At 34.4% G+C, this 12826-nt stretch overlaps 1 protein-coding gene across 1 annotated transcript in view; it reads left to right on the forward strand.

The window, feature by feature from the left end:
- The window catches only part of LOC117102931 (sialidase-4-like), a 22083-nt gene extending 13596 nt beyond the window's left edge, over positions 1-8487 (forward strand). Inside the window, exons 2-7 of the mRNA XM_033243388.1 lie at positions 2023-2164; positions 2914-3134; positions 5673-5744; positions 6504-6616; positions 6919-7068; positions 7642-8487. Coding sequence (XP_033099279.1) covers positions 2091-2164; positions 2914-3134; positions 5673-5744; positions 6504-6616; positions 6919-7068; positions 7642-7929 — 918 coding nt within the window. The 5' untranslated portion in view covers positions 2023-2090 and the 3' untranslated portion in view covers positions 7930-8487. The remainder of the gene's footprint in view (positions 1-2022; positions 2165-2913; positions 3135-5672; positions 5745-6503; positions 6617-6918; positions 7069-7641) is intronic.
- Positions 8488-12826: the final 4339 nt, after the last annotated feature.

Consider the following 12826-nt stretch of genomic DNA (forward strand, 5'->3'; position numbering starts at 1 on the left):
TATATATATATATATATAATGAAACAACAGACACGAGGTGGTTAATTTGCCAAAATGTATAAATTTGAAACAGCGCGTTTTTGCCACTAAATTTTAAAATTTTCAATGCAAATCAATGTTATGTGCTACTCACCTAACTATTCTGAGATAGTTGTGCTCCCTGCCCCCTGATCTGAGTATTCATTACTGGTACCCATAATGAATACTTAGATACGGTGGTATAGGCACAGAAAACAGCAGATAAGCAAGCACGATTAATTATCACGTGTTGTGTTGTTGGAAAGCATAATAAGCTAATAATAATTAAAAGGCTAAACTAGGGGTATGATTAAATAACTATAGGAACAGGCAGTGACGATTAAAATATTAACAGTTAAAATATACAAACATTAAATTACACAAATAAAATGTAAGCCTACAAATAAAGTATATCTGCTTTTTAAATGTTTTAATAGGCCTATTTCGTGTTTAAAAGTCATAACGTCTACATAATGTTTATTCGTTCTGCTTGAGCCCCGGAAATGTATTAGTAATTTACACGCTCATTCTTATTCAATGACTGAAAATTATTTAGAATAATAGAACTATTTACACAGTACTGTAAAAATACTTTGACCTACAAAACCGTGACATGTAAAATAAAATACTTTCTTAGGATTGTATTAGGAATTGTCAATGAAATTACATTCTAAACACTGCAGTACTGGATGGTCCAAGGATTCTGGACTACAAACGAGCCCTATATGTCAAAAACCATTGTTTTAGACCACACGTATTCACTTATTAGTGTTAGAAGTAACATATACTAAGCATGTCATTATTCTTGTTCAATGTAATAGAAAAACACAAAACAAACAGAAGCACCAGATTAACACACACACACACACACCCCCACACACACACACACACACGAAAAACAGCTATGAAAGTTAGGCTTGTAAAGGCGTTGGAAATTACCCGTTTTATTTTTGTGGATGGCCGCCAATTTATATATCAGGCCTATAGTCGCCGAATGCTGTGGCTTGAGCCGCCGAATAATGTAGTCGTCAAATGCTAGGGTCGCCGCTGAATGAAAAAGTCGCCGCCGCATGCCAAATGCGCCGAATGCAATGGGGCACCGAATGAAAAAATGCGCAGCTGAACGCTATAGCCGCCGCTGAAGGCACTGTAGGCGTCCCATACTCATGGTCCAATCTATTTAAAGCAGTGTGACCACTGCTTGGGTATTTACCAAAGATCTTGGGTATTTTTACATGGTCTTGGGTTCTTGGGTATTCTGTTCAAATCCTTGGCTATTTTATTTTTACTAAGAAAATTAAATATTTTTGTCATAGAGGAAGAATTAAGACTGTAACAAAGTATAATTCAGTCCATTCAAGTAAGCAAAACTCAACGAAGTGCACATAACATTGTTAATTGACTGTTAATTGCTATAAAAATGGGTTGGTTCAGAATTGTTTATTTGTGATTTGCGTTGCCATTGATTTTACCTAATTAATACTTTACATAATAAAACTTGATCACTGATCTACACTGATAACACTGGCCAACTGAGGGCGTATTTTTCTATCCGTATTATTACCTCATGATATTAATTTTAATAATTAACAAAAACAATTACAATAAAAAATGGTTTATAAATTGAACTAAAAGGGAAACTATACATGCGAAAAACACGTATTTTTCAAATCTTGATGCATTTTCAGGAAGCTTGGGTAATTTTGGGCAATTTTTGCTGAATCTTGGGTAATTTCGACGCAGTCATTGGGTATATCAAAAATTGTGAGTGGTCACGCTGGTGATTATTATGCGCACCGGTTACTCTTCATGGTGATGGAATTCTTTTATTTTGGGTCCCAATACATTCTTTTTGACCTGTCTTTGGAATGTGTTTGGTTTACCGTTGGTATTTTAATCCCAGTCCGGATTGTGACGGTGGCGGATCCAGGAATTTGAAATAGAGGGGGTCCGAAAAGACGAAAGACGAAAGGTAACTCAATTATTATTGTTATTTCTTTCTAGAATTCCAGCGCTGGTATATTACGAACATCATTTTTTAGCCTTTTGTGAGAAACGACTTAACGGATACCATGACCAAGGACCAATGGAATTGGTGTTGCGAAGGGGACATTTACATGATAAGGATGTTAAGTGGAAAGAAGAGGTTAGATTGTACCCTGACAACAGCACTAATTCTAAAAATAAAAGAAGGTTTGGATTTGGTTTACAGACATAAATTTAGCATAGTATGCAGTGGGGTAACCATGAGGTGCTCATGATACCTGAGCACCCCTCTGTTTGCTTATACAAACAATAATAATAGTAAATTAATTGTAATAACTTGAAAAGTAAGTTACTTTAGACGATTAACAACCCATTCATGGTGTAGTCATAGCCACTGATATCCGATCCCTAGTTTTGCAAGTTGCATTAAGTTATTAAGTTCAGTTAATGTAGTAATTCTATTTTAGGACCCTCATTTTCAAAACCCTGCCACTGCTTTATAAAGTGATGATTTAAAGTAAAAATATTAAAAGGTATAAAGTGAGTATAGGCAGAATGAAAGAATCAATTACCAAATACTGAGAAAGGAAGCCATTTCATCTATCAAATTTTTTTTCGTAAGTAGCATACTACTCCTAAAGGTGTTCCATTATGCCCAGGTTTTTATTTTTGCGTTTTGTTTTTGTAAACTGTATGTGTAACCTAATAAATGAATACAAAAATGTAAATAGAAGTACTAATTTGAAAAGCAAATTTAAAATACTCAGAAAGAGAGAAGAAAGGAAAAACAATAATAATTTATCATTACCAAGATGGTTGCTATTCAATAAAATGTAAAATAGAAACAAGAAACTATTATTTGATGAGTAAACATTTTAATATTATGTATGCTTTGTTTATCTACTCAAGGCCCATGAATCCCATTCCTATTGTGGTTGGGGAAGGCCACATCATCTTGATGTTTAATACTTATCCGGAATCCATATCATCGCATGGTATGTCAAAGGAGAGGCATATTTGGGATACGCTAATAAAATACAGCAATGATGGAGGGAAGCATTGGTCTCTCGCTCAACCAGTTTTCATATTGGAACATTTTAACAATAGGAGTCCATATTACTGTGCTATTGGTAAGTTATACCAGGGGAGAATTCAAGTTATGCAAATAAATTCAGTTTTAATTCAAATGTCATTCAGAATGTATAATCCATCACTTTTTTTTAAATGTTTGCATTGTTTAAAATAGGCCCGTATAAGGGCTGAATTCCGAGGTCATAATATTAATAGTTAATGGTGAAGAGCGTCGTGTGTCGTTCTATTAAAATCAAACACTAGGTCCCATGTCCCATCTCGATGTACAGAGCAGCTTATCAGGGATCAGGTTGACAAAGACTTGAAAATAGCGCATGCACAATCTGTCCTATAAGGATTATTATAATTTCACGAGATTTCTTTAGAAAAACAAATTGCCTGGGGTTTAGGTCTCTTAGGGGGCCCATTCTCAAATACCGTAAAACCTCGAATAGAAGAACTAGGCTTCATTTTAGGACTCTTGGACAGGCTTCTTTTGGAGATTGGCCTCTTTTCGAGGGAGGTTTCTTTTTGATTTTCAAATTATGAATGCTGTAAGTTGAAAGTTTAGTATTGCTACTACTGTATGTGACATTACTCAACTATGGAATTAGAAATTCTGTTTAATATATTTTTTTTAAATTTGTAACCATGGTAGTACAATAAAATAATATGGATACTGACACGCTATCATAAAAATCAACTTAGATAACGTCAGTCTGAATGTAAGTACTATCTCGAAAGAAGCCAATATTAACTGATTGAATCAATTCGGCCCCGGGTCGTTTCTGCCCGAGTTGTTCCGATAATTTCGGTCGCGGTATTTTTGTCATGCATTTCGGCCGCGGTGTATGTAGCGTCGAAGGTGCGACCGCGAATAATACTTTAATAGAGCAAGGTGACTAAGCAGTAACCGTTTGTTAAACATGAAAATTAGGCTACACTGCTGCAACATTATTCGTTTATTAACAACTGGAATGATCTGTCACTTCTTACTCGATCATATTCAAATTTAAGACTAAGAGGTGCCATATGCATGAATTTTCTTAACTCAATCTTACCCTCAACATCTGTGAAAGTCCCTCCTTCGGCCTCTCTATTGGAAACCTTGATTCACCACTGCAGTTGTTTTATTTTTTGTGCCACCAATTTTCTTGATTAGATAAGAACAGCTGCTGATACCGATTCATAGAATGTTCTTTCTTTAAATTAAAAAAAACTCATGCTCCTGGAATAGAAAATGTGGGAGCTTCTGTGATTCTACTAGCCACACTAGAACTCAGACCTACGACCCTCGATTGACTCTTTTACTCTCACACTATCACGACCTACACTGCGATCGGTACACGACCGACACCGTCGTTGCCAGGTCGTGATAGCGTGATACTTGCTCGTGACAAGGCAGAGGTCGTGTATGGTCGCGGAGTTTTTTAGCATGTTGAAAAATTTATTGTGGTCGGTACTGGTCGCCAGTCTAATCGTAGTCGCTCTCACACGTGTCGTAATCATTTGGCTAAAGTGGCCATTATTACTTTCCACCAATAAATGACAAGAGGGCAGGTCACACTTCCAGTCGGATACGACCGCAGGTTGGTACGGTCGCAGTGCTAAGTCGCGATAATGTTAGAGTTGCTTAAATCAAAGAACTCAGGCCACGACCCTCGAAGCTTTATCGAAGGGCCTGACAATCAAAATTGCTCTGGGGCACGTTCTAACCTAGCTACGCCACCTTGCTACGCCACTGATTAAGCTGTAGTGTGCTTTCAGTAAAGTAATTAAAACAAAGCAGAGTTCAAACAATTGATAATGAATCGAGTGGGTGTGTGACATTGGTTGGGAAAGAGTAAGATGTAAAATTCAGTTCAGAAGATTATGGAGGAGTACCGTACTCGCGCGAATAAGCGCCCCTCTCGAATAACCGCCCCTCCTAACGTGAACATTTCCTTAAGCGCCCAGTTTGAATAAGCGCCCCCTTATAAGATTTTCTTTTTAGCAAATCAATCAATCCTGGGACTGTGGTTGTTGGCATGGTTTGAGCTGTAGAGTGGAAACGTACATTCTTCTTCGGTCAACATATCAAAATGAATATATTGCTCTTGAACAGATGAGAGCTCCGATCCCTGGACAGACAGTGTATTTCCAACTTTACTCTTTTTACATATTTGTCTATGCCTAGTCCTACTCCTCTTTTTCTTTTTCCGACCTTTAGCACATTCTCATCTGAGTTTTCAAAAAAAAATACAAAGATCCTGCCATCCTGCTAATCTCAATCGGCCGATGGCCAACAAGGGTAATAATTTTCCCGGTTAGTAATTTATGACCCGGTTTGATACCCTCACCCCACGCCAATATAGAAAACAATACGACATAGGATTTATAATAATATACGACGGCTTGGTCAGCCCGGTAAAAACCATCGGGGGGAGTTTTTCGACCTCTTCCCCTGCCTGTTACACCACTGGGGGGAGAATGGCCCACTGGTGCCACCCCTGATTTGTCAGTGTGATTAATATCCCTTCTGACCTTCATGACATAGCGCTACACAATGTTAGCAATATATATGTTAAGAATTTATTTAAGTTTATGTGTTACCACAGGGCCTGGACACGGCATCAAATTAGATTCTGGAAGATTGGTTGTTACTGGACATACTAAATCGCCAGATGAAAGTAAGAATAAAGAATACAAATGAATAATAGTCAATTAATAGTCAATGAAAGTAAAACTAAAGAACTAATCTTTGACTTTCCAATAATACCACAGTGTTAAAGGCAGGCTCTCTCCGGAGGAAAACAATGTTTTGATATGCTGTACAACTGATATTTTTCTAAGACACAAAATTGATCTTGAATATTTACAAAACTGGGTGAAAAGGGGGCGTAACCACCCTTTTCTCCAGTTTTTTAAATATTCAAAATGTATAACTTATTTTCCCTTATTTTACGTCAAACGCCACTTTTGTGTCTTAGAAAAATCAGTTGCAGAAGATGTCAAACAACCCTTTTCCTCTGAAGCCTGGCTTTATGGCAAACAAATTAGTCAGGAGATACTGATATTGTGACTAAATAGGCCTATGGTACTGTCAGTACCGTACAGTATTATAATAGATAAGCTCAACTGAGGAAACAGTGTAAACCATTAATATCTAAAGGATAGATCATGTTTTACAAGCGAGGTGAGGTGCTCTAATAGGTAGTTTTCGCCGCACGACGTTAACCTTAACTTTAACGTTAGTACCAAATATTTTATTAATGTTCCCTGTAATAATAAATATTTTGAGCAAATAATAAATAAACTATGAATGAATTTAAAATTTATAAGAAAAAACTATTACAACTATTAAAATTCTAAATACATTAAAATCATTCACTTAGATAAAATAGAAATTACAAAATTGTCTAAATTGTTTCAATCGCTTTTACTATTAGTGGGCCAACTGTTTGTTATTGTAAGTGATGATGATGGTAAAACATGGAAAAAGGGAGGTGATATTCCGTTCGCAATCTCCAATGGAAACGCAGTTACAGGAGATGAATGTCAGGTATGTGATTGCTGGTAGAAAAACAAATTCATATTTCATGTGTCCTTGTCATTCCCTTTGTGTTCCTCGTCCTTCCACCGGTTACAGAAAATCAGCGTATGCTCACTACCTGGTCCTATACTTCATATGATACACTCCATAATAACTCTGGCCGTCATGATTCGTTGAAGTCTCCTGCTACCTTACATCCCACTGCTCTTGTTGCCGTGTCATCAATATTTAGCGAAAAGCCTTAATTATTTTAAATCAAACCTCTCAAAGGTAACAATTTCATTATAATATTTGTATTACTATTAATTTAGGCTGTTGAGGTGGCACCCAACAGTGTGGTTATAAATTGTAGAACATCAGGCTCGTACCCACGAATGCAATGCTACAGTTCTAATGGTTGTGACACCTTTGGTCGATCCGAGCTTAAACCAACGTTGATTGAACCAAAACATGGTTGCGAGGTAATTTATTTTCGTGTTAGTTAATTGTGTTTATTGTATTAAAAGATTTCCTTTGTTACTTCACTTACCAATCGGCCCAAAATCATCATGGCACCATACTCCAGAATTGATAGTTAAATAACTAACTAGAACAGCACTCTATACTTCAGGCCTGTACCTGAATGCTGAATAATTAAGTTTATTGGCAATTTCATTAATTAAGTTTTTAAAAAAATGAAATTACTTGACCTTTAACTTTCAACCCAATATTAAGTCACCCTAGACCCATATCTACCACTCCAGTAAATTTATGACGGATACCATTGTGTGATTACAAAATGAAATTAAAAAATTAGTATTGTGATACCATAAAACCTCGAATAGAAGCCGAATGGGCCTAATTCCGAGATGAAGACCATCTCGAATGGAAGCTTCTGTCTTTAATTTGCAAAATTACCCTCGAAAAAAAGCCCATCTCAAAAAGAAGCTTAGGGCTTCCTTTCAAGACTGCAAAGGTCGCAGGTTTTGAGGTTTTGCGGTAGGCCCATATTTTATTACCATTATTTTTACTATTATAATAATTGTCTTTTGCAGGGAAGTATACTTGGTTTCGGTGCACCAAACAGTGTTGACCAAAAATCTTGGGTACTTTTTAGTAACCCAGCCAATGAAAATGCAAGGTGTAATCTCTCGGTACGTTTAAGTACAGACGGCTGTAATACCTGGTCCAAACCAAAAACCCTACAATCAGGCGATTCAGCTTATTCAGATTTGATCGGCTTCACTCACGATTGCCAGCAGAAATTTGCTTGCCTTTTTGAACGCCTATGCTCTAAAAATTTGTATCACATTGATTTTGTCATATTTACTATTGATACTTAAATAGAAAGGTAATCTTCATCAAAACTAATTGAGGATATCATGACAAAATGTGTGTTTTACGCCAGCCGCCTGGTCAATTTGATATGTTCATGAAAGTTTTGACAAAATTTTCTGAGTATTACTGATAAGTTTCTTCTTATTTGATTTACATACATTTATAGTGTTTTGAGGCTGTTTTTCAAAATTGGTAGCAAAAGGTTTTTGATATTGATATATCTATAAGGGGCCCGCCCCCTTATTAAAAAAAATCCAATAAAGCAATGCATAAATAAAAATCTAGATTGATAGTATTTATTTTTAGATAATACTGCACATTATAAGTTAAAATTGTCTAGCAGTGGCGTAACTACCACATGTTCAGGCGGTTCACTGAAACGGGCCCCCGAATTCTAAGGCCCCCTTATAGAAAAAAAAATCTAATAAAGCAATGCATAGAAAAGTATAATAATATTTATCGTTATATTCAATATTGAATTTTATCATTTAAAATTGTTAATTTAACTTTAAAATAATCAATTAATAATACAGTATATAGTTTTCAATACTTTAACTTGGCTCTTTGTTGATACACCCTTTTTTTTTTCTTTTTTTTTTATAAGAACCATTAAAATTTTGCCCAACTCAATGTTCTTATTTTTTTGGCTGATCTCAGACTCAAAATGTTGTTCTAGTTTTGTTCTTATTTTACACACTTTTCAAACATAGAAAATGATTATTGTACGCAGTATGCACTGTACTAGAATGTAGATAAAAGTGGCCTCGGAAAAATGGCCCCAGAAAAAGGGCCCTGGTAAAAATGGCCCCAGATGACAGGTAGGTACGCCAGTTGTACTGTATTATAGATAGTATTACATAGTCACACCTACTGCACAGGTACAGATATATTTTGTTTTGGTTTTCTTTAGTGTTTTTAAAATTAAAAACTCTTTTGACATTTTACCTCAGCCTCAATTTGTTCTTATTTTGTTCTTAAATTTTAAGCAATTTCAGCAATGTGTTCGTATAAAATGTGTTCTATAAAAAAAAAAGTGTATACTGTATTCAGCAGTTTTAATGCATGAATATTATTTCGTTGACGATTTCATTATATTTTATTGTACTGTATTTGTTTCTAACTGCATTTAATGAGAAAATTTCAGCATTTCATTTTTTACATAGCCTATTTTATATACTTTCAAGGGATTGTATTCTGATTGTAATGGTTTTGTTGTATTAATAGACCTGGAAATTGAATAAAATAAATAAAAATAAAATACCACAATTTAGGGTGAATTCTGTCCATGTGAGCTAATTTAGAGGTATAAGCAGAGCAAAATATAAAACACTTTAACATTAAAAATTAACAGGACAGACAAAAAATTTTAGAAAAATCTCAACATTAGGGACCATTATCTTTTGAAACATTTTTGGCAATATTTCCAATCCATTTTGAATAGTTTGAATTGAATTTATTCATTAATCATGTAATTTAAACCATAACAACGACTGCTTTCCATGTGGGTCCCATAAAAACGACTTCAAATTGCACAGTCAACGGAGATAAAAACAAAACACAGACACCTAAAAAGCAATAAAATGCTTAAATATTTAGTAAGAAGTTGGCCTAAACATATAATGTCTTTTTTAAGTTGATATGCAGAAAGTGGTACATCGCCCTACCACCAAATTTGGTGGCGTTATTCATTATCAAAGTCAATCTGATACTACGGCTACCCATCTTTTTCATCTTTTGTTTTCCCACTCTGGGCATATCTACTCTGATTGGCTGAAAATGGAAGCGTCACTCATACGTCACGATGGAAAGCCTGGCTACGAACAGGCGGTAACAAGGACAATCTTCGCACTGCTGTTGCAGCAGTGAAGAGAATTAGGTCAGCGTCGTAGTCTTTGCAGTCAAGATTTGAAGCATTAACAGGAGTAAAACACATTCAAAATCGTATTTTTTCTGCTTATTTTCACGAGGTTTTTTTTCTTCCAAATACAAGGTGACCTCATTAATAACGATAGGTCGTTAGTTTCAAACAAAGGAAATACTTTTGCACTGTACTATAAGGGCCATAAAATAAGAGTGGAACTTAATTTATTGACAAACCCAAAATAGTTTTCGCTTAAACGAGAACTTAGGTCTTGAACCTAATTTCTCGATGGTACCCGAGTTTTCGTGACACCAGCTATTTAATTTTGGAACACTTCTAAGTACGAAAGCCTATTCGTGCCACTTAAGTATATAAAATCATCAAAATGTAATCCGAAATAACGGATTAGTAATCCGTTATTTCGAATTAGTAACTCGTTATTTCGGATTACTAATCCGAAATTTCGAATTAGTAATTCGTTATTTCGAATTAGTAATCCGTTATTTCGGATTAGTAATCCGAAATCTCGAATTAAGTTATTCGTTATTTCGAATTAGTAATTCGTTTTTTCGGATTACTAATCCGAAATAACGAAATACTAATTCGAAATTTCGGATTAGCAATTCGTTATTTCGGACTACTAATCCGAAATTTCGAATTAGTAATTCGTTATTTTGAATTAGTAATCCGTTATTTCGGATTAAGTAATTCGTTATTTCGAATAAGTAATTCGTTTTTTCGGATTACTAATCCGAAATAACGAATTACTTATTCGAAATTTCGGATTAGTAATCCGAAATAACGAATTACTAATCCGAAATTTCGAATTAGTAATTCGTTATTTCGAGTTAGTAATTCGTTATTTCGGATTAGTAATTCGTTATTTCGAGTTAGTAATTCGTTATTTCGAATTACTAACTCGAAATAACGAATTACTAATTCGAAATTTCGGATTAGTAATCCGAAATAACGAATTACTAACTCGAAATAACGAATTACTCAGGAGCGAGGACGTAGGCCTAGGCCTAGAGAGAGAGTTGGGACGCGGTAACGTCTTGCCCTAATTTTCACACGTTTCACTCGGTTTCAGTAATTTTGAAAGGAACACATGAATCATGCTGTCATAATAGCGTTGTTACAAATAAAAAGAACATAATTGTCCATTTAATATTGGCATGTATTTAATAATCTATTCATTATTTACTACAGTGAGAAAAGAAAGAAAAGCAATATTTACACAGGATCTCAATAAATAGCTATTAGTATGGTGATTATGTCTTGCTGAGCTATACTGGAAAAAATGTCTAGTTTATCATAAACTATAGTGTACTGTATAATGTCTGTTTTTGCATTATTAATAAAAAATATTTTCATTAAAATCGAGACAGCTGAAAATAATTATAAGCCTATGTTTTTCTTTAATTTTTTTATGTATAAACTTAAATCTTTTTTTGTTGCAGTAATTTTTGTTGTACCTGTTACTGTACACACTGTTTATTGAGAAGAAAAAACCAGCTTCATTCTCAAAGTAATTCAGTTATTGCAATTCGATTAGTAATCCGAAATAACGAATTACTAATTCGAAATAACGAATTACTTAATTCGAAATTTCGGATTAGTAATCCAAAATAACGGAATAATAATTCGAAATAACGAATTACTAATTCGAAATTTCGGATTAGTAATCCGAAATAACGAGTTACTAATTCGAAATAACGGATTACTAATCCGTTATTTCGGATTACTAGGCCTAATCCGAAATTTCGGATTACATTTTGATGATTTTATATACTTAAGTGGCACGAATAGGCTTTCGTATCTAAATGATTTACCAAATTATAACTCGCATTCACAACCAACATTTGCAACATCTATGATGTGACTTACATCAACAACAAGGCGAGGGTCCTACTAAATACCACACGCGACAACACGCTACCACGCGTAACCACACGGATGCAAAAAATGATAAAAATATTACCACACAACAGTAGAAAACTGCTTAACAATCAATAGAAACCAACTTTTAGAACGATAATTGTCCAAATTCCGTTAAAAATCGATGTATGTTGTTTTTTCTTTGGTTGGTTTTGCCCGTCGTGTCTCGGTAAGTAATACGTTGACATTTTGGATATATAACGCATTGACGTGTCAGCAGAAACGCATTTAACCATGACCTTCATGTCTTCGTTTCATAGCATTACTCAAGATATATGTACTACGGTACCACATGATTCTGCATTAAAACAAAATGAGTATTTAAATTGTAGTATATTTGTATTAATGTATTGTTAGATACATTTATTCTATTTTTCAATTTCTGTCAATGCTCATATACTTGGTTTTTTTTATTTTTTTTTTTATTTCAGTGTAGGCCTACATCAATGGAATAAAGAAGATTAATATAAAATATATGATTAGAAGTGATGAATACATAATTGTAGAAGTAAAGAATAAGTTTCCATTGGGTTACCAGAGTAGGACAATTATAAAACTAAAAAAAAAATCTATTTTTCATCAAATATATAGCCTACTCACTTCATAATAATTATTATTATTAGGTTAATATGTCCTGAGCTAATATGTTGGCCTAAATTTTACCATGTACAATATATTTTATAAGTAACCTCTGCTAATTAGCATGCATCAGCTCTGTACATTTGTTATTTCATAAAAAAAATACGCCCTTACTGTACATGTTTATGCTAATTAATGTGTCAAGTATGCAAGAGATAATTTTATAGAAGGTTAATTTAGTACGCTTTCATCATTGCTTCATGGTGTTGCTGTTGCTAATTTTTAGGCATGTTTTTAGTGAGACTAATCACAATTGACAGAAAACAAGAGTAGACGTCTTTCGGGAAATTAAAAATATATTTATTTCTTCTCGAAAATTGTAATCGTCTCTGCCACATTCTTTATTGTGATATCTTGCATAGTTTGATTAATTAGCATAAACACAAAGGGCGTATCTTGATAAAATAACAGTAATGGTTTATGTAGTACAGGGCTGATGTATATGACCATAGAGAAAATATACT

Source organism: Anneissia japonica, unplaced genomic scaffold, assembly GCF_011630105.1.
Source record: "Anneissia japonica isolate Jap-2015-1 unplaced genomic scaffold, ASM1163010v1 scaffold1053_len387728_cov195, whole genome shotgun sequence".
NCBI lineage: Eukaryota > Metazoa > Echinodermata > Crinoidea > Comatulida > Comatulidae > Anneissia > Anneissia japonica.